At 41.5% G+C, this 23,430-nt stretch overlaps 1 protein-coding gene across 1 annotated transcript in view; it reads left to right on the plus strand.

Moving 5' to 3' along the window:
• The first annotated feature begins 392 nt into the window (after positions 1 to 392).
• The window catches only part of LOC307043276 (DNA excision repair protein ERCC-6-like), a 61,513-nt gene continuing 38,475 nt past the window's right edge, over positions 393 to 23,430 (plus strand). The window contains 2 exon segments of the mRNA XM_079687632.1: positions 393 to 597; positions 19,158 to 19,202. Of these exon segments, the coding sequence (XP_079543758.1) occupies positions 542 to 597; positions 19,158 to 19,202 (101 nt within the window). The 5' untranslated portion in view covers positions 393 to 541.

A 23,430-nucleotide genomic window follows, 5' to 3' on the forward strand; every position in this document is an offset into this window, starting at 1 on the left:
GAAGATGTAGAACATATATTGTTAAATTGTGACATCTATAAAGCGGAAAGAGAACAACTAAAGGCTAAAGTCTTAGAGGCAGAGAGGGAGTGGAGTGTGGTTGGTGTTTTGGGAACAAAAGGAGAGGGAGTAAAAGCTACCAGAAAGGCACTGTTTACATTTTTGAGTGAAACTGGGGTAGGAAAAATAATTTAACATTAGGTCAGGAAAGAACATAGATTTGTTTTGTTTTGTTTTATTTATTTAATGGTTTTATTAATTTATTTTAATTTAATTTTGATTAGAACATTGGTTAATGAGTTGGAATGATGTGATGATGCATACTCATGTACAGTAGGTGGCGGTATGCACCTTTTAAGTTGTTTGCAATCCGCCAAAAGCAAGAGAAGAAGAAGAAGAATAACTATTTGGCGGGGAGGTTAGCTGCGTTTCAAACACAACAACACACAACTCCTTTCAGCAGCAGCTGTCGGTGTGTCTGTGGGGTTCTTCTACCGAAAAATTCCTGAATTGTGTTTGTTAATCGTGGACAACACACAGGATGGATAACTCTCAACACAATGGCGAAGTTGAGGAGATTTCCAAGAAACTAGAAAAGTGAGTAAAGCTAACGTTAACGTCGGTGTCCCGGATGGCATAGTATCAGTGCTAACCCCACACAGGTTAACATTACTCAAAGTCTAGCCACTTTTATGCTAACGATGAGATTCCATTATTTTTTTCGTCAGATAACACAGATAAAACACTAGGACAGCTTCAAAATAAGGTATGCTATGTGATATACACCGGTAAATGAAGTTTGCAGAAACGTAATTAATCATATTATATAGCGGGATTGAATACTAAAGTCCTACATTCAAAATGTATTCATTAGGAGGGGGAGAAATACCTCGGTCAGAAACTGCTTTAACTCCACTTTTACTGTAACGATACTGCATGACGATGATAATGGAACGGAAGGTGTGTTTGAATTATTTTGATCGTCAGAAAACATCACAAAGACTAGAAAAACTACAAACTAACGTGTATAATGAGATATACGTTGGTAGAACTTGCTGCTGATATTTCAACCTCTTAAAGCTGATCCTACTCATGTCACTACTCAGTGCATGACATTAAGGATTTTGGGAGATGGCCCTGTGGGCCATCTAAGCTAATTTACAGATGACCCTGAGCCCAATAGAGATTGCCCTGAAAAATGCGTGCGGACGAAATGCCACGAAGGATTTGGGGGGCCTCCCCCTAGAGCATTTCGATTTTTGCAGGTCTTAGATCTATGCTGTCTGGTGCATTCTCTAGACTGAATTATAAGATGAACCAGCACAATATTATATTGTAAAATTTCAATTTTATTCTTCATTTCACTTGTTTGTTTGTTCTTGTTTGTGTTTGCTCGCTTGCATGCCCTGCATAGCTATAAGAAATACTTAAGTTGTTGGTCAAGACACTTTCCAAAAAAAAAAGTAGAAAACATTACATTCAGTTGTAACTGCCAAAACAAACATTATTTACACTATTATGGCCCCTGTTAAAAATGTTTGTAATGTTATCTACTGTAATTTGGTCGAACGAATGCCTCCTCATCCGGAAGCTGACCGAGCAGACCCGAGCAGCAGTCGAGAGGAGCCGAGCGCATCCGCGAAGCATACAAAATGGCAACGTCAGAGTTCCCGGGTTATGGCTAGAAAGGATCCGTCTAGTGTAAATATGACGTCACGTTCTCGTTGTAACTCTCGTTGTAATTGGAGCGGCTCGGAAACACATTTACAGCAGTAACATGATGCAACATACACATTAATGCAGCAGCAACATTAATAGAGAAACATCAGATATAATAGTGAAACACTGAAAGGGAACATTTTATTGCACCAGGAGCTATCTTGGGACTTTTACTGCGACAACGTTGACTTGCCTGTGAATAAAAAATAAACCATAGTGTTGGTGATCTACAGTGTTGTCATTCTTCTTTGAACACCAACAAGACTGCTAACACCCTATTTCAATAATCACACTCCCTGTCATTGACATAATTAATAGATAGTTTAGCTTCTCACCATCATTTGCTGTGGCCAACTGATGTTAACGATCGTAACTGAAAGGCTGCCTGCCAAACGTAAACATTCAGCGACGTGACATTCAGCCAAACTCTCGCGAGAGTTTTACACAAGACGGAAACGGAACGGAAGATCCTTTCTAGCCATAACCGAGTTCCCGTTGGCCGGCAAAATCTAAATCTCTTCGGTCACAATAATTTCCCTTTAGCACAATACCGCTTCAGTTTCGCCACTTATGTAACAGACAAGAAGAGTATGTGACAGACAAAAATAGTCAATTCTAATGTCTAACACTTAATGTGGAGAAAGAGATGTCCTGTATGGGTTGATTGTGCGTTGATCTGTTGATAATGCCTCGGGGTTCCGGTGGGCATGTAAACAAATGCATAATGCTGCGCTATACTTTGTGGCCTCACCCAGTTGCATAGCGACACTTATTGTTTAGGTGTCTTTTAATAAGCAGGTAGTCCTATCATTAGCTAGATCTGATCAATATCGACATAAACGCGAGTGAAGTCTAATCTGACGGGAGAGAGAGATCAGCTGCTGCTGATGAGTCGACACGCAGTTCTGCATGATCACATGCAGCAGTGAGCGGACAAAACACACACCTCAGGTTAGAATAACACACGTAGCTATTTTAATGACCTCTCAAACTACCGTAACTAGTTATAGATATGTTTAGTTTTACTGTCGGGTCACTCATTACTGGATCCGCGAGCTGCATGATACTGGCATAATAGATTGGCCGATCGGGCAACCAGCAGGTGAGGCTTCATTGCCCGAGCTAAATACTAGATGGCCCCGGGCCATCGGGCAGCCCTTAATGTCGAGCCCTGCTGTACTGCTGTTACTTTAACTATATGCAGCTGTCAATACTCCTGTACTTATAGTATACTGTTTAAACTTTGACTATGTAAAACTGATACTGCTCCTGTACCTTTACTGCTGATACTCTAACTACACAAAGCTTTTAATACTCCTGTACGTCTTATACTGCTTAAACTTGGACTACCTAAAGCTGATAACACTCCTTTGCTTTAACCCACATCATACTGAGACTACTGATAGGACTTTAACTTCAGTAGAAATGAGAGTAAAGAACTTTCAAGATCATCTTGGAGGCCATTATTTTAAAGGAAGCAAGTTCTCCACCACTACAGCTGTTGTTTGGATTTGATAGAAGATACTTTATTGATCCCAAATAGGGAAATTCTTGTTACAGCAGCAGTGTGTTCAGGTATTAATATAATTTAAAAGGTGGAATAAAGTATATACATATAAAAATAAACAGCTAATAAATACATGTCTACAGTAGAAAAGTCATATATTACAAAAAATACACAATATTCCAGATAAACTAAAATTCTTCTACAAAAGACCAAAAAACTGCGGCAACAGACATATATATTTACACTACAGGGGACATATATACATATGATAATATATAAATGACAGGTGTGTCTACACAGTATTCTTTAAAAATATAATACACTGTAGTTTGTCCTGAGTGCTTTTGCTTTTAAGATTATTTTTATAGATACATTTGGTGTAAATACTTGTCTTCAGCATCCCTTTTTAATGCTAAATTGTTTCTTTAAAATACTTATTTTTTATTATCTTTATACATTTCTTTTTTTCTACCTACTTTGCAACTTGTTTTTTGTTTATGTTCGCACCACCAGGTACTATGGGTGTAACGGCAGGGCTCGACATTAAGGACTGTCCGATGGCCCGGGGCCATCTAGTATTTAGCTCGGGAAATGAAGCCTCACCTGCTGGTTGCCCGATCGGGCAATCTATTATGCCAGCAGCTCGCGGATCCAGTAATGAGTGACCCGACAGTAAAACTAAACATATCTATAACTAGTTACGGTAGTTTGAGAGGTCATTAAAATAGCTACGTATGATATTCTAACCTGAAGTGTGTGTTTTGTCCGCTCACCGCTGCATGTGATCATGCAGAGCTGCGTGTGGACTCGTCAGCAGCAGCTGATCTCTCTCCCGTCAGATTAGACTTCACTCGCGTTTATGTCCATATCAATCAGATCCAGCTAGTTCTAGCTAATGATATGACTACCTGCTTATTAAAAGACACCTAAACAATAACTGTTGCTATGCAACCGGGTGAGGCCACAAAGTATAGCGCAGCATTATGCATTTGTTTACATGCCCACCGGAACCCCGAGGCATTACCAACAGATCAACGCACAATCAACCCATACAGGACATCTCTTTCTCCACATTAAGTGTTAGAAATTAGAATGGACTATTCTTGTCTGTCACATAAGTGGCGCAACTGAAGAGGTATTGCGCTAAAGGGAAATAATTTTGACCGGAGAGATTTAGATTTGCCGGCCAACGGGAACTCCGACGTCACCATTTTGTGTGCTTCGCGGATGCGCTCGGCTCCTCTCGACTGCTGCTCGGGTCTGCTCGGTCACCTTCCGGATGAGGAGGCATTCGTTCGACCAATTTACAGTAGATAACATTACAAACATTTTTAACAGGGACCATAATAGTGTAAATAATGTTTGTTTTCGCAGTTACAACTGAATGTAATGTTTTCTACTTTTTCCATCTGATGAAGGCATTTGCCTTCATCTGATGGAAAGTGTCTTGACCAACAACTTAAGTATTTCTTATAGCTATGCAGGGCATCCAAGAGAGCAAACACAAACAAGAACAAACAAACAAGTGAAATGAAGAATAAAATTGAAATTGTAATATTGTGGTGGTTCATCTTATAATTCAGTCTAGAGAATGCACCAGACAGCATCTAAGACCTGCACAAATCTAAATGTTCTAGGGGGAGGCCCCCCAAACCCTTCGTGGCATTTCGTCCGCACGCATTTTTCAGGGCAATCTCTATTGGGCTCAGGGCCATCTGTAAATTAGCTTAGATGGCCCACAGGGCCATCTCCCAAAATCCTTAATGTCATGCACTGAACGGTTCATAAACATTTCGGTTCGGTACGTACCTCGGTTTTTAGGTTACGGTTCGGTACAGCAGAAAAAATTATCACAAAACATAAAATAAATATATATATATATATATTTTTTATTATTATTAAACTGTGAATAATGTATTCACTCAAATATATACAAAATAAAATAAACATTTAAGGTGCAGTATTTCGATGAACTGAAATAATCTGTATTTGAACTTTACTGTACTAGTACTCACAAAACATAAACTATTAGTTTTGGGTTTTTAATTATTATTAAACTGTGAATATTCACTCAAATAAATACAAAATATAATAAAATAAACATTAAGGTTATGCATTTCGATGAACTGAAATAATCTGTATTTGAACTGTACTGTACTATTACCTAAGCAGCCAGTTTGACATTATGACTTGCTTGTCATTGTATTTTCATGCTTTTTTAAAGAAAAATTAAGTTGTCCAGTGGCGTAGCCACCATAGGGCCAGGGTGGGCCCAGGTCCACCCAGTTTACTCATTGGCCCACCCTGAGAAAGCTTCGGTGTCATTTAATTTAGGGGTGCACCGAATGGGAAATTCTTGGCCGAAACCGATACCGAAAATAGGAAACAGTTGGCCAAAGGCCGAAAATGATTAATAGAAATATATATATATATATAATGTATACATTTTTTACCAATGTTGTTCAGCTTCCTGATTATGGAAAAAGACATGATTATGGCAAAACTTAACTTAACTTAACTTAACTTAACTTAACTTAACTTAACTTAACTTAACTTAACTTAACTTAACTTAACTTAACTTAACTTAACTTAACTTAACTTAACTTAACTTAACTTAACTTAACTTAACTTAACTTAACTTAACTTAACTTAACTTAACTTAACTTAACTTAACTTAACTTAACTTAACTTAACTTAACTTAACTTAACTTAAATAATAATCACTAGTATGGGTCCATAAAACATTTATTCAGCACTTTTGAATGCATACAGTACATTAATTCCAAGTCAAGTGCATTTTCTTTTCTCTGTAGGATAACTACAACAAAGTGCATTCAGAACAAAGCCAAGGTGCTTTAAAACTGCATAAACATCTAGGCCAGTAGGCCTACAACAAAATAGTGTAAATAAAGACTGTAACAGCAAGGCTTCAACAACAACAAATGCACCTATACAGGGTGTCCGCGGGGTCTTAAAAAGTATTAAAAGTTGATAAATCAATTTAGTGAAAATTAAGGCTATTAAAAAGTATTAAAAAGTATTAAATGGCATTTTCCAAGGTATTAAGAAGGTTCACCGCAACGACAACATGAAACACCCTTTAATTTACTGAAACGACATGTCGGGAAACCCCACAAGGCGGCCCCATGCATAGCGCGCCCTAAAATGCTGCTTATTATTTTAAGTTTCGTTGCCTTGCTCCGCTCTGTGTGTGGGGGGGGGGTGGAACTAAACGACTACGGTAACGGGTCCCAAGGTGGGTAGACCGGCATACGCAACGCTCTGGGGGTCCAACGGCTCCGTGTGTGCCCTATATGATCATTTTCTGATCACGATGAAATAGCTCGCCTCCCTCTCCCCACGTCTCCTGCTGCTGCTGGGCTGTCAGAAGAGGGGGAGGAAAAGAGAGGCAGTCACCGTTTATTAAATATTATTATATTATTATACAGAGAACAGAGTCATTATCAATTTGTTTTAAAGCTCAATAAATAACAGACGACCTCTGACCAGCACTTTTCTAATTTTGTACGGAAGATTTAAACTTTAACGGAAATGTTGACCGGGGGAACATTTTTTTTACGGAAACTGCCGCACGGTCCCCTCGTTCCTTGGAAGAGGCGGAGAGGTGGGTGTTTTTCATCTGCTGGTGGACTACCTGAGAGATACAGCAGGAGAACACGCCGTCCATCGCGGAGAATAAACAGAAGGGCAACCATGGCAACCATGCTCCGGGGTCTTCTTCGCTGCTCTTGGTGTATTTCGGGCGGCAGCAGCGCCACTTACAGGCCTGACATATGTACTACATCGTTTCCAGCATTTCCAGCGGTCTAGTGTGAACGGACACATTAATGAATCGAATGCGTGTGAACGGAAGCCTTTTTTACGCTTGCGTATGCGTTTTACCGTATGCGTCCTTGTGGGGCCGGGGTCTAAGCCAAACTATATCCGGTCACAGAGATCTGCTATTTTAAAGTAAAGTCAACACATATAGACCCTAAATATAGTCTATATTAAGAACGAGAAAATTCTTAACATATATATCCTTTTTTGTAAACATATGACAAATGTGTGAGGGTGATGACGTCAGAGCATCGTCCTATGTGCCAGGGCTTAGCCCCGGACAGCCCCAGCCCAATTTAACCCCTGGGTATTTGTGAGGGAGCTCCTATATGGCATTACCCCGCTGAAGCTCACCAAAGTTTAACATATTTCATAGTTCAAAGTTTTGTCAATTGTTTTGTTTATTGGTCAAATACTGGTTTCTAATGGTTTCTGAGGAGTTTTACTGGAATGAAAGAGCACAGAGTCTACAGAAGCAAAAAAGCAGCATACTGCATTAAACCTGACCTTCACAGAGAGGTTGAAGTTCATGTGGAAAGGAGGCTTCAGTAGTCTGTCTGCACTCTGTTTAGTTTTGCTATCTTACAATCAATATAGTAAAGTGTGTTGCCAATGTAACCGGTTAGAACTCAAAGTTGCGATGAGGTCTTAAAATGTATGGAAAGGGTCTTAAAAAAGGTCTTAAAAGGTATTAAATTTGACTTCAGGATTCCTGCATATACCCTGCTATAAGTGCATGCATACAAATGTGCAAAATGGATAAATCCACATGAATGTAACTATTTACAAATGAAATTACAATTGAATTTCAAGAATCTAAATAAGGCTGTCTGTCCTCATAAGCAAAGTAGTACACATTGTATAAAGATACATAAAGTGAAAACTGGATACAAAATCCACAATCAATTGCAAATTAAATTACAATTTCAAGAATCTGCAAATAAGGTGGTCTGTCCTCATGAGCAATGTAAACAACATTGTATCATTTAGATACCGAAAGTACAATATATTGAACACTGTGCTGCTGTAATTTCCCCCTAATGATAACCTGAGATGGTGAATTATAACTCACAATGAAAATTGTTCAGGAAAGTGGGTATAGAGTAGACATGTAGCAATAGATAAGCTTATGATAAACCAGCCTTGTCTACTGATTAAGGAAAAGTGGGAGGTTCTTTTTAATGAACAGTAGCTTCTCTGCTTTATCAGCCATAAGTCTGTTCCTCTTCTCATCAAGCACATGAGAGGCAGCGCTGAACAGTCTCTCGCTGTCAGTGCTTGTGATTTGATCTTACTCCGCATATTTGTCCGGGTGTTTTGATTTCAAGTGGTGGAGTAATCCCGAAGTGGTGAAAGTCTTTGCAGTTACACCCCCTCGAGAAATGTCAGCTGAACACGTTTTACAAATCGCAATCCGCGCCTCTTTCTCTGATATTTTTAAATATCTCCAAGCGGCAGACATGTTGGCTGTGAGCCAGCCGCGAGCATGGTCGCGCGCCGTGCTTGTCGCTGCGTTTTGATTACGTCATCACAACAACACGTTATCTTACCAACGTAACCCTGTTCTCTGACATTCGGTGATATTTTTTCGGTGCTAAAACCCTTTCGGCCAAAAGCCGAAAGAGCCTTTTTAACCATTTTCGGCCGATAATTTTCGGCGGCCGAATATTCGGTGCATCCCTAATTTAATTATTATAATTTTTTTTAATTTTTGTATTATTATAAAAAAATGTATTCACCCATTGAGAATATCCAAGAATTCAAAGTGAAATTCAAGTGAACAAATATCGAGTTGAATTAATGTTGCATGTGTTTTGTCCTCTGAACCGAACTCATTTACGGTAAAAACTGATTGTTGGTTCCGGCGCTCGCCATAATAACGTGAGAGAGGCAGAGAGTGCAAAATAAATGATGGCTCAAAGTTCACTAATGAACTATTTTTTTTTTAAAAGCCAGACTCCAAGAAGAGCCCCCACTGCCCTCATCTAGCAGCGATCTATACGATCATTTTCTGATAACGATGAAATAGCCCCGCCTCCCTCTCCACACCTCTCCTGCTGCTGGCTGGGCTGTCAGAAGAAAATAAATGTTAACGGAAACTCTGTCGCACGGTTCCCTTGGAAGAGGCGGAGAGGTGGGTGTTTTTCATCTGCTGGTGGGTTGTAACGGAATACATGTAACAGGGTTACGTAATCAGAATACAAAAATCAAGCGTATTCAGCTGGCGTTACATTTGAAAAACGAGTAATCTGATTACAGTTACTTTCGTAAACCTGAAGTGGATACATTTTGCAATACTTATTGGAATTATTGGTGGAAAGGTTTCCTCATAAAATGTTATATTCATTACCTGCAGAACTGTGTGCACACTGCACAGCGCTGCGGCATGTCTGTGAGCGAGAGAGAGATGCAGCGTGTCGGTGAGGCCCCGCCCCCGCACGCAGATGAGAGAGAGAGAGCTCTTTTAAAATATATTGAAAGTTAGAAACGGAGATGGTAAGATAAAATGTGCAAGATAACGTTTATGTATCATTTCTTTATTGTCGAAATGATGACATTTATAACGGGATAAAATCAAAGTGAATGGCCTGCTGCTGCTGAATGCATGGGGCAAGTGACTGGAACAAGTTATAAAAGTTATTACATCGTTTCAGATAATAATAATAAGGATAATTCATTCTATTTAGGGGCGCCTTTCAAAGCACCCAAGGACATCTTACAATTCATAACATATTCTAAGGAAAGAGTGCAGTCCGAGGTGCAAATGAGAGAGCTGTCCAGAATGACACCAAGAGGTTGTGTTTGTGCTCTTGATAAGCCATTAAAACAGTAAAACACGTGTCTCCTGTTCACCAAAACATACCAATCTGTTATGGAAAAAGAAAGTATTCTAAAAGTAATCAGCCACCGGTACCGGCGGGGATTGTTGTTAGCTTCTGATGCGCAGAAGAAAAATCTGGCCCACCCTAAAGTAAATTTCTGCCTACGCTACTGGTCCAGTCACATTGCTTGCCGAAAGGGCAGATCTGCTGGCACTAACAATGTCTCCTGCTGTGGAGAACACCCTCTCGCTAGGGACAGAGGTAGCAGATACAGCCAGGTAGCGCTTTGCTAACATGGCACCATAAGGATATTTGGCGTTTGTAATAGCTTTGGCTCGGTCTGAACTTTTTGCGAGTGGTGGAGGCTTAAATGCTAGTGGGAGTTGGGTTTGCACTTCAGTCATTTTTGTTTTGGTACCGGTAGGGATGGGTACCGAGAACCGGTACTAAGTCAATACCGGTACCTGATTGGACGGTATCGGTATACCGTTAAGCCGCTGGACAAACGGTGCTGCTATCTGTACATGTGTTACATCTACTTCCTTAGTTTAACTTTAAACCATTCTGGTTGGTTAGGAACCCTCATCCCGTGTGATGTATGCGGTTTGAGACCCCTCTGATTGGCCACTTTAAATGCCACTCGTCATCTCTCTCAACAGCGCTCTTATTATTGTTGAGACTCCCGTGCTAGTGCTAATAGTGCTAGCAGTAGCACGCTAACAACGTCCTCCTCAGTGCAACCTGATACGATTTGCGGGCCTTGTGTAAATGTGACCTGAGCGAAGGCTCGCAGGCATGTTAGCTGCTGCGCACGGTAATATGTTTTGTTTACCTAAGTGAAGTCTTGCAGGCACATCGCCTTGTCTTTTTTTAGTTTATTAACACTGACAGTGTATTAATGTGAGCTCCTACACCTATAATAAGTTGGCCTTTCATTGAATGCTTTATAAACCAGTTAAAATTACAGATGTCATTGTGAATTGGAAAACTGCATTTAAATGTTGTTAAAGGTCAACGTTTCAATGTATGGTTCAGCAATTGTTGGTCGTTTTCTAGGAATTGACATATTTAAGCTCAAATACTTTGTTCTATGTTTAAACCTTCAGACACAATTTGACGTGTTTCAGTTCAGCACATCATTTATTTTGTGATGATTTAAAAGTACAATCCAGAATAATATAAGTACTCGCCTTTATCTTTTTGCCATCTTAGCCTTTTTACCAATTTCTTCATATCACAGTTTTGCATGATGTCACTGTAGGACAATGTTTTAAGGATCTCTTGTCGAGCTAGGTTGTCAGTTTGAAATGTCTGGATGAAGATGTAACTGATTTACAAATGGTAAAAAAAAATGTCATCCTCTGTCTGAGGGAAAACCCCAAAAAGCATGATGGGGCGAGCCAGGCCCCTTTAAGTTATTTTATTTATTTGTGTCTGCTTCTGAGAAGCTATTGTATAAGTTGTACAGTTATTTCTGCAAGGAAATTACAATAAAATGACTGTTTAATCTTCGTATCTTGTATTCATGTCTAATTTTGAGCACCAAATTATTGAAAAGTATCGATAAGAGTATAAAAAATTACCGATAAGCAGTACCGATAAAATCCTAACGATACCCATCCCTAGGTACCGGTGATATTCACGTTCGGGAGATGCCTTTTCAAATGAGTGTGCAAGTTTAATGTATTGCCAGCCGCGTAACCAATTTTAGTTGAACAATGCCGACAAACAGCTTTGGTTCGGTCCACCTGTCATTGTCCGTCATCCTTGTACGTAACTGCAAAGCAAAATGTTCCCAAACCGGAGACTTCGATGATGCTGGAGGATTTTCGAGCTCAACTTTATCTGCGTTTGCCATTTCGACAGTTCCTCAAATTACTTACTAAATTTGAACGCATCCCTGTGAGCTGGGGCCTCATTTATAACGGCGTGCGTAGGATTGACGTGGGAAGGTTGCTTACGCAGTAGAAATCCCCAAAAAATAGGAACATACATTTTCCGACATTTTCCGATTCACCAAACATTGCGTACCGGCGAGGAAAGTGAGTATGGCACTTCCTACGCCGGTTTCCCTTTTTTATAAATCACAATCGACTCGAAATGCGGTGCAGCTTCACGTAACGCCTATATTTGCCTATAAATAGTCAAAGAAACGCCCATTCATTCATTTTGACTGACTTTATGAAGAAGATCGCAGGAAATGACGACAGAACAGCAAAAAAAGACATCTCACACCGTGTCAGATTTTGGTTATTTTGGGGAGGTCGAGATAAATCATATTGTTTGGTAGATGCAGTTTGAACCAGAGTAGTAGCATGGAGGTCGGATCGTCACCAAAATAAAGAAATAAGTGGTCCGAAAAAGGCTAACGACAAAAAAATACACATAGCCTTCCTCAGGCAGTGTGTTTGGGGACAGGAGACCCCCCCCCCCTTGATGAGAAACTGTAAAAAATGATCGGGGAATCCCTCCGGAGGGAGTGACTCTCCCCCCGCAGAAACTCTATATCCACCAGTTAAAGGAAATACAACTAATGTGTTGTGTTATATTAGCTGTACAATTGACCACATATGGTGTTCTTAGTTTCCATACCTCCTGTTTTTTACGAGCATCAAGTTTTGGCAGACGGCATAAAACCCGATTAAACATGATAGTATATAAAACCATGCTCGTATCTACAACCTATAGAAATGCAAAACGGCTTCAGTTTAGACGTAATTCTGTCCTCCTGCTTACCGCATAATTTATGAGAAAACATTTCATAACATCAACACAACATATTCGAGGTGGTTTTAAATAACATATCCGTATTTATTTATTTCTCCCAGTTATGTTTTTGTGTGCACTGAGGAGTCTCAAACAGGCATTTGTTAAATCATTGTAAGATTGGCTTTAATCAATGTTTGAAAATGACTTCTTCATATATGATAAATGAGAGGTAACATTTTATTTATGGTATTATTTCCACATATTTCTCTCCATTCTTCCTTCTGCCAATGGTCCCGCAGTTTATCGTCTCTCCCGTTTTTGTGCTTAGTGCGTACGCATGGGTTAGAGCAGGGGTGTCAAACTCATTTTCACCGAGGGCCACATCAGCATAATCGTTGCCCGCAAAGGGCCAGATGTAACTTATAAATGTAACTAAATGCAATGTAACTAAATGCAATGTAAAATAAATGTAACTACTCCTTAATGTTAAATAACTGAATTTATTACTTATTCAAGTTACAAATATTACATATATATTTGCATAGATGTAAAAAATATGTTTGCTTGTTGCTCTGTTATTATAACATAAATCCTTTTAATTTGTCAGGTTATGAAACCCATATTACTCCATCAATCAACGATCAAACTATCCAAGTGAATAAAGAAAAATAACATCAAACACAAGTTATGACATTAACTTTGTTCAAAACTTGAAATAACAAATAACTGTAAAACCAACAATTGTGAGCTGCTAAGAACATGTGTGACAGATGTAGCATTTTACAAAAACAAATGGCTGCACACAGCCTTGCAGGGGGCATACATCCAACTCATGAGAGATGGTTTGATTACAGTAAACATTTGTTTGCAGAAACACATAAAACCTGCAAACACTAAATACATTGCTACACATATAAAGTAGTATATGTAATAAACTCAAAATAACAAAATAAGGGTTGTCTCAGTCCACAACTATATTGGTCAAGTTTTTAGGTTAGTTTTTGATGAGGAGATGCTGCCTGTCCTTGAACACACCATGTGGATCCCCTCTCCACCATCCTCATCCATTGATACCCCTCTTTCCTCTCTGAACTGTCTGAACTACTCACCATTGCATCCTCTCTATCTTCCCACCTCCTACTTACCGGCGACTTCAACATCCACATGGATCAGCCCAATGCCCCCCTGACATCTGACTTCCTCTCCCTCCTTGACTGCTTCCACCTCACCCAACACATTGACTTCCCCACCCATACCAAAGGCCACATTCTGGACTTAGTCTGCTCCTCCTTTCTACCATTATCTAACCCCCAGCCCCTCCCCTTCCCACTCTCTGATCATCTCTGCATCCTCTTCTCCGCCCCTCTACCCTCCCCCCACAACCCCAAAAAACGCACCATCTCCTACCGCAACATCAAGGCAGTCAACCCCCTCACGCTCTCCCAGCTCATATCCTCTGCCTTCCCGCCCGACTCTGCCCCCTCTTCCCCTGACGACTATGCCACCACACTCAACTCAATTCTCTCTGACTCCCTCGACTCTCTGGCCCCCTGGAAAACCTCCTCTGTTTCATTCACCAACCCCGCCCCCTGGTACACCCCGGAACTCCGTACCATGAAACAGACCGGCCGTCAACTTGAAAGATTGTTCAAACGAACCCACCTCACCGTCCACGCCGAAGCCTATAAAGTTCACATCTCCTCCTACCGTGATGCTCTCCAAGCCGCCAAATCTGCCCACTTCTCCACCCTCATCGACAGCACCAACCGGAACCCCCGCATCCTGTTTTCCACCATCAATAAATTGCTCCAGCCACCTGACATCAATCCACCCTCCTCCCCTGACCTATGCAACTCCTTCCTCCTCGCCTTCAACAACAAAGTTTCACAAATCAACAGCTCCCTAACTGCCATGACCACTATCTCCTCCAACCCCCACGCCCCCCCTCCTCTCCCAGTCCACCCGCCCTTCCCTCCCCTCACTGCCTTCTCTCCTGTTGACTCCTCCCACATCCTAGCCATCATCACCTCATCCAAAACAACCACCTGCTTTCTTGACCCCCTCCCTACGACCCTAACTAAGGCCTGCCTCCCTGTCCTCATCCCCCACCTCACCACCCTCTTCAACCAATCTCTATCCCTTGGTCTTGTTCCCTCCATCTACAAACTTGCCTCCATCACCCCCATCCTCAAAAAGCCCACCCTTGACCCAGCCAACCTCTCCAACTACCGCCCCATCTCCAACCTGCCATTCCTCTCCAAAACACTGGAGCGTATTGTCGCCACCCAGCTCCACACCCACCTCCAGTCCAACAACCTCTATGAACCCCTCCAGTCTGGTTTTCGCCCACTCCACAGCACTGAAACAGCCCTGGTCAAAGTAATCAACGATCTCCTCTCCTCTGCAGACTCCGGTGCCCTCAACATCCTGCTACTACTAGACCTCAGCGCAGCCTTTGACACTGTGAATCACTCAATCCTCCTACAAAGGCTGCGCCAACAGGGTGTTGAGGGCTCCGCTCTCGACTGGCTCACCTCCTACCTCACCGACAGGCAACAATTCATCTCCCTCTCTGGCCACACATCCGCCCTCTCCCCAGTCACACAGGGGGTCCCCCAGGGCTCAGTCCTCGGCCCCCTCCTCTTCATCTGCTATCTTTTCCCCCTTGGTCACATTATTCGCAACCTCAACCTTGATTTCCACTGTTACGCCGATGACACCCAGATCTACATCACCACCAAATCCCCTCACAACCCTCCCCTCACCCATATCGAAACCTGCATCTCTTCAATAAAAACATGGCTGACTCACAATTTCCTTAAACTCAACAGTGATAAAACAGAGCTACTCATCATAGGCACCAGATCAACCCTCAATAAAACAGGACCCATTTCACTCACCATTGAGAATTCGACCATCACCCCCTCCCCCCTGGCACGCAATCTTGGCGTTATCCTGGACCCCACCCTCTCCTTTGACCCCCATGTCAGCTCCATCATCAAGATCTCCTACTTCCACCTCCGCCGCATTGCCAAAATCAAACACTACCTCCCCCCCCGTGCTGCTGAATCCCTCATCCATGCCTTCATCACCTCCCGCCTCGACTATTGCAACGCCCTCCTCACTGGCATCTCCTCCCATTCCCTCCATAGACTCCAAATGGTACAAAACTCTGCTGCCCGCCTCCTCACCCACACCCGGACCCGTGAACACATCACTCCCGTTCTCCGCTCTCTTCACTGGCTCCCCATCAAACAACGCATCATCTTCAAAACACTCCTCCTCACCTATAAAGCCCTTCACCACCTAGCCCCCCCCTACCTCTCTGACCTCCTCATCCCCTACAACCCCCCCCGAGCCCTCCGATCCTCCTCCACTCTCTCCCTCACAGTACCACCATCAAGACTCAAAACATTTGGCAACAGAGCATTCTCCAGATCAGCACCCCGCCTCTGGAACTCCCTCCCCCAATCTGTCCGCCACTCTCCCACACTGTCTACCTTCAAAACCCAGCTGAAAACATACCTCTTCTCCCAAGCCTTCAACTTACCCTACCCCCCAACCCACTGACTTCACTCACACCCCACGCTGTATCTCTTATTCACCCCACGCTGCATCTCTTATTCATACATTCATCAACTTTTTCTTTCCTCTTTTCCATTATGTTGTCTTTTGCTCGTTGTCCTATGCTTGCTCCCCCCCTGTGTTGTCCTTTGCCTGTTCATGTAATGTTCATGTTCAATTTTCTTGTCCAATATGTTGTCTTCTGCCTGTTCACCCCTTTTCTGTACTTTTAATTTTTTTTGTAAGCGACTTTGGGTTATTGAAAAGCGCTATATAAATAAAAGTTATTATTATTATTATTATTATCATGTTCTGTAAATAACAAACACAAAACAAAATGCAAACACAATCATTACATTGCACATAGTTTAACTATTGTTCTTCTTGGTTGAATTGCATTTTATTATATATTATTAGGTTTTTTCAAATGCTTACCAATGTGTTTTCTGACCAGATATCTGACACTGTTTTTCCGTGGCCAGTGTGTCAATGTCTGGTTTTAGGTCCTGTGCTGTAGCAATCCGTAGAACAGCGTGGAGGTTGTCGTCAGTGATGCGTGATCTGTGCTTGTTTTTGTTTAGATTCATTATTGAAAACATCTGTTCGCACAGATAGGTGCTCCCAAACATAGACAGAACACGGGCAGCATGAAGTCGAAGCTGTGGCATGAAAGCAGGGGGCAGTAGACGGTAAAAGTCCTGGATTGTAACATCCTGGAACTTTGCTCTCAGGCCACTATCGCTTTGAAGCTCTATTAACTCCATCTGAAGTTGTTGGGGTGCAGTGCACACGTCGGTGGTGAAAGGACTAACAAAGATGGCAAATCCAGAGTGCTGTGCTCTGAAGTCAGAGAAGCGCCGATCAAACTCATTCATCAACAGGCTCAGTTTGGTAGCTAACTGAGCACATGAGAAAGTACCGGGACATGAGGCTGAGATGCTCTGAGAAACAGGAAAGTGGGCAAGATTGTCCTGTTTCACTTGGCACATCCATAGGTCAAGTTTACGCTGGAAAGCCGTGATCGTGTCGGACATCTGCGTGATGACTTGTTTGCGTCCCTGCAGCTTCTGATTCAGTTGGGCGAGATGTTCGGTTATGTCACACAACATAGCAAAGTCACACAGCCAGTTTGGATCTGACAGTTCAGACAAGGGTTTTCCTTTACTCTGCATGAAAAGAGCAATGTCTTCCCTAAGCTCAAAAAAATCGTTTGAGGACTTTGCTCCTACTCAGCCACCTTACTTCTGTATGGTACGGCACGTCTCCGTGCTCCGAGCCCATCTCCTGCAAGAACAGCTGGAACTGACGATGATTCAGGCCACGCGCCCGAATGAAGTTCACTGTCTTCATGACCGTGGTCACTATATCATCCATCCCCAGCACCTTCCCGCACAAAGCTTCTTGATGGATAATGCAATGATACGTTATCAGAGGCGTGTGACAGTTACTTTCTTGCATTTTCTCCTTCATTAGTCCAACCAAGCCCACTTTTCTTCCACACATTGCAGGTGCACCGTCTGTAGTTAATCCCACCAAGTTTTCCCAGGGCAATGCGTTTTTACTGACGGACTTCTCCACCGCATCAAAAATGTCCCGTCCCGTTGTGGTCCCATGCATGGCAGCCACATCCAACAGCTCCTCAGTGACAGAGAGGTCCGACTTCACGCCTCTAATAAAAATAGATAGCTGCGCTGTATCCGTGTTGTCTGTGCTTTCATCAACAGCTAATGAAAAAGCTATGTAGCTGCGTGTCTCTTCGGCCAGCTGTGTTGCCAGGTTTCCTGCTAGTTCCTTAACTCGGTCCGCGATGGTGTTTCTTGATAAACTGACATTTTTAAAAGTCTGTATCTGGTCGGGACACACCTGCTCACAGACCTTCAGCATGCACTGCTTCAAAAACGCTCCCTCTGAAAAAGACTTTGAAGCGCGGGCGATTTCTTCAGCCACAACAAAGCTAGCTTTCACTGCCGCGTTGTTTTTGGTTGTGGCTTTCGCGAACACATTCTGCTGCGATCGCAGTTTGCCTTTTAATTCTTGGGCAATTTGTTGTTTTTCTTGATGGCTAAATTTGGCATACTTACCTCCGTGTTTGGTCTCAAAATGCCGACGTAGATTGTACTCTTTGACAACCGCCACCGCCTCATAACACAAAAGACATACCGGTTTTTCTCCTTGAAGCACAAACATGTATTCGCCTTCCCATCTTTCTTGAAACACCCTTCCATCTGCATCAATTTTTCTCTTCCTGGACATTTTGGGATCATTATTTGTATTTCTCAATTCCACTTGTTGGGAAAATCGCATCGATGTGGAAACACTGCAGTCTAGTGGCGGGATGCCGTCACTTCGCGGGTAACATAATCGGCATGTATTGTGGGAAATGTAGTTTTTGGTCACGGCACGCATTTGACTTATTTATTTTTAGACAATCAGACCTATTAAGAAAAAAAAAAAATTAAGAAAAATTTAAAAAAAAAAAAAAAAAAAAATGTAATGTAATTAAGCTCTCGCGGGCCACATAAAATGACGTGGCGGGCCACATTTGGCCCGCGGGCCTTGAGTTTGACACGTCTGGGTTAGAGTTTGCGTGGAGGACCGCACGTTTTCCCGTCAAGTTAGTATTTTATAAATCGCAAAAATTGTGTAGAAACTGCCGTACGCCATTTTTTTTTGAGCGTATATCCCTTTTATAAATGAGGCCCCAGCTCTCATAGTATGCCTCTCGTCCAATTAAATGACTTGGTCGCTCTATGACGCGTTGAACCCAGTCAATGGTTGAACCCAATGTGAGCAAATTACTCCTGAGATTACTTCCAAAAAGTTGTTCACGTTCTCAATTTTTTACGTTTAAAGTTATATACGGGTAAGGGTACGTATACTGTTACACCCCTACCAGGTACCAAAGCAAATCCCTAGTATGTGAAAACGTACCTGGCAATAAACTTGATTCTGATTCTGATATGTGACTGTTTCTAACCCTGTTCTTGTCTCAAAAGGTCCTTGTCCATGGATACAGAAGACAAGATGGAAACCTACCAAAGGTAACACTAAGTAAAAAAATAATGCAGAACTTTATTCATGCCACATTGTTAAAATATTTACCGTCCTAAGTTTATTTAAATTGTACATTTAATAGTTGCTCTAAAGGTTATTATAAATACAGTGGTTCAAAAGGAAATTGAATAGTTGAGGTGTTTCCGTAAAACTCCTTTAGTCTGATATCATGTTACTTAAAAAAAATACAAATAATCATTACATAAGCAGAACCGCTCTTTATTTCAGTCAAGGTGGGACACAAAGGCTAAGGCTACACTTGTACGATAATGATAATTGTATTTTCTATATAATAGACTTAGATTCCAGCAACTGCCAGAGCATGGTAATGTCCAAAGAACATACAAAAGTAGTCATTAACTACAATTCTGAAGGTTTTAATCAAACTTAATATTCTTCTTCAATCCAACATTATGTTGAACCTTTCAAAATAATATTATTGTTATACATTTTCTGTCTTGCAGTGATCTAACAACATCATAAATTACAATGATATAACCACAATTACAAAAACTGGTTTTTGCCACAATTTTTTACAAATATAATGATGACCAAATATAATGATGACCTATACCAACCCGGACCTATAATCAATACATTAATAGGGGATTTCAATTTTGATGGGGCGATTCTATTTTAACTGCTGCCGACAGAGGGCGCAAGAGACGAGTGAGCGATACATGGAGAGAAACACAGAAGAAGAGACGAGAGAGCGGCGGAGAGGAAAGTGAGTGAAGAGAATAATTAACGATACAGGGAGAGAAGACGGAGAGGAGAGTGAACAGGCGTGTTAGCGGCGGACAGGGACAGTGATGCAAATTAGTCGCTTTTCGGCACCTCCCACTTTTTTAACGCTGATTTGGGTGACTTGTGTAATTCGTGCAGAACCGAAGAGTTTTCGTTTTGGGGGGGGTGTCCGTCCGTCCGTCCATCCGACTGACGGACGGACGGACAACTTCTCACTTCGAAAAAGAAGAAGAAATCTAGATCGCAAAATAATTAAACAAGCGAGTGACTGTTTTTCCTGGCCGAGGACAGGTCCCTTGAACACAACACGAGCGTAACGTGTCTTCACGTGGTATATGTCTTGTCTGAAAGGAGTGCTGACGGAAAGCACCGGAACGCCGCTCCAGCTCTTCAAATATTACAGTACCCATAAGGAGCCGTACACATGCCACAGTGTTTGCGTGGCTGTGTGTTTAGTTGTAAGCACAGTGGCGATCTGTTGTTATTAGTATCTGGTTAGCTAGCTATGCTAACGATTTTAAAGAGCTTTTCTACAACCAGGTGGCACACCTTGATATGATCATTATAGTTATTAATGAGACATTAGTAGGGATGGGTACCGAGAACCGGTACTAAGTCAATACCGGTACCTGATTGGACGGTATCGGTATACCGTTAAACCGCTGGACAAACGGTGCTGCTATCGTTATATCTGTTACGTCTACTTCCTTAGTTTAACTTTAAACCATTTTGGTTGGTTGGGAACCCTCATCCCGTGTGATATATCCGGTTTGAGACCCCTCTGATTGGCCACTGTAAATGCCACTCCTCATCTCTCTCAACAGCGCTCTTATTATTGTTGTGAGACTCCCACAGGCATGGCGGACAGAGCGAAGCGATCGAAGGTCTGGATGCACTTTAAAAAAAATGTAGTGGCGATAGTGCAAGGTGCAATCTATTTATTCAATTAGTTGCTTGTAAAGGGGGTAACACAAGCAACTAAATGAAGCATTTGCAAACGAGACACTCATTGAATCTTAAACTGTGCTAGCGATACTGCTAGTGCTAATAGTGCTAGCGGGCTTCAGCCGCGCCGTGTGTAAATGTGACCTGAGCTAAGGCTCGCAGGCAGGTTAGCTGCTGCGCACGGGTAATATGTTTTGTTTACCTGGGTGCAGTCTTGCAGGCACATCGCCTTTTCTTTTTTTAGTTTATCAACACCAAATTATCGAAAAATACCGATACCGATAAGCAGTACCGGTACTGATAAAATCCTAACGATACCCATCCCTAGACATTAGAGACTAAATGAAAAACAGGTATAAAATACTATGACAGTAAAACAAAGTTGTTATTAACAACAAACAAAAATACAGTTTTAAAAGAGGAGTGATTTGTAAAATATCCAAAAAGAAAAATATGCTTACAGTTCTGTTTCAAATGGGTGTTGAGATGTATCCATAGATCTCCTAATGTTGCTCTCAAAGTGCACCAGATTGATGCTTTTAACTTCAATATTTAAAAAAAAAATCTTCCCGGGGGAGCATGCCCCCCGGACCCCCCCCTAGGGGAGGTTAGGTGGTGGTCATGCCACAACCATGCTCGTGTATGCATGCGCAAGTCATGGTGAGATATCTGGATTAAGAGGTTGCTTTTTCTTTGCACAACATGAAAGAAAGGCGAAATGAATGGGCTGTGATTTTATTTTTTTAAGCAGAGGTTGAGTTCAATAATTTGTACGGCCCTCGGAGGATGTCTTAAAAATTGAAAGGAAAAAGGTTCCCCATCCCTGCTGTAAATAATAATAAAAACCCTTGATTTATAACTTAACATCTCTGTCTCTATTGATCTGAGTATATTATAAAGAATAGCCAGTTAATTGAAGCATTATAGCACAGGCCTTTGTCAGACGGTATATTACACTGTTTTTTTCCTGCTTCGAATAGTTCTCTCTTTTTTCACCATACCTGTGTTTGCATCACTGCAGGGAGAGGCAAATAATTACACATGGCACTCTTCAAGAAGAGGAAAGTGGACATTGAGAACAGAGCTTTTAACCCTGAGTGGACTCATTCATGTTCATCCTGCCCACTGGGAGCACAGACCCAGTGTGTCTCATTTGTTCAGATACTGTGGCGCTCATTAAAAGTGCCAACACGCCACTATGAGACAAAACACAAAGTGTTTGACCAAACATTCCCTCTCAAGTCAGAACTGAGGTCACAAAAAATAAGCAGTCTCAGAGCCCAATATGATTAGTCGACCAGGATCAAAATTAAAACTAAATATCGTTCCAGGGCAGGCTAACCGAGCCTAAACAATGAGCACCTGCATGTGTGTATGAGAATGGCCCTGACACCATTTCAGCCCAGATTTAAACTCCTGGCAGGACAAGCTCGAGCTCAATTCTCGCACTGAATAAAAAAAAAAAAGTGAGTGAGGGACTGCAATATGAAAGAGAAACTTTAAAACTGTTCAATTGTTATGATGTGTAAAGACTGATATTGTTCTATAATCGTCTGAAGCTGTTAAGTCATGATGTGAAACGGTTAACAAAGAAAAAGGGAAACTCAAGCTGCTGCTACACTTTATTTTATTTATCTAAAATTAAGCACTTTTAAGATTAACATATTTTCAAAAGCTATTTTGTCTATTTTATTTTTAAATGCAGCCAGAGAGGAAAGTTACACATATCCACAGTATTTTACTGTAGCCTATATCTGTATAGTTCAATGTTATTTGCAAATAAATGTTGTTGTTTAATGAATTGTACTTTCTTTATTTGATTGGCAGTCAGTTGTTGATGACATGCAAACGTTGATAAAGCTACAGCTACTTCAATATATATCACACTAATTCATAAAGCAAGTTAGACATTTTGATGTTCCGGACCTTTGCATGGGGAGATTTTCTCTAACTGGACCTCGTTGAATACCCCTGCCGTAAAGGATGACAACAGACGTGTAAAGCTTAAATTGAATACCTCAAAAATAAAGTTGCACACCATTTGAATGTTGACTTAGGACAGCTTTATGAATTAAGTTTCAACTGTTCTCCCGAGCACTAAGGCTCAAAATGGAAATTATTATTTGATTAACCAATAAAGTTACCCCCTCCTCATTTTTCTAGGGTGATAGTTTCATAGATTGTCAGTGCCGATTGGAAAGGTTGTCTAAAAGCTTCCTTTTTATTTGACAAATCCAGTTTAATCTCAAAGGATAACTGGTTCTGCCTAAATTTGAATTGCCTTCTGACAGCTCACTTTGTGTGTAGTAAAATATTGACCAGCAGTTATCAGGGTACTTGTTGTTTGAAAATGTGGTTAAGGCAAGTCCACCTGAACCTTATAAAGACTTGTGCTAAGTACAAGAATTGACTAAGTTGTTATTTTTAGAAAATGTATTAGTCAATACTAACCTAAACAGCTATTGGCAACATCCAAAATGATTAAAATGTGACCATGTTAACCCTTTCATGCATAGAGGTCAC

This window comes from Notothenia rossii (assembly GCF_949606895.1).
Source record: "Notothenia rossii genome assembly, chromosome: 6".
NCBI lineage: Eukaryota > Metazoa > Chordata > Actinopteri > Perciformes > Nototheniidae > Notothenia > Notothenia rossii.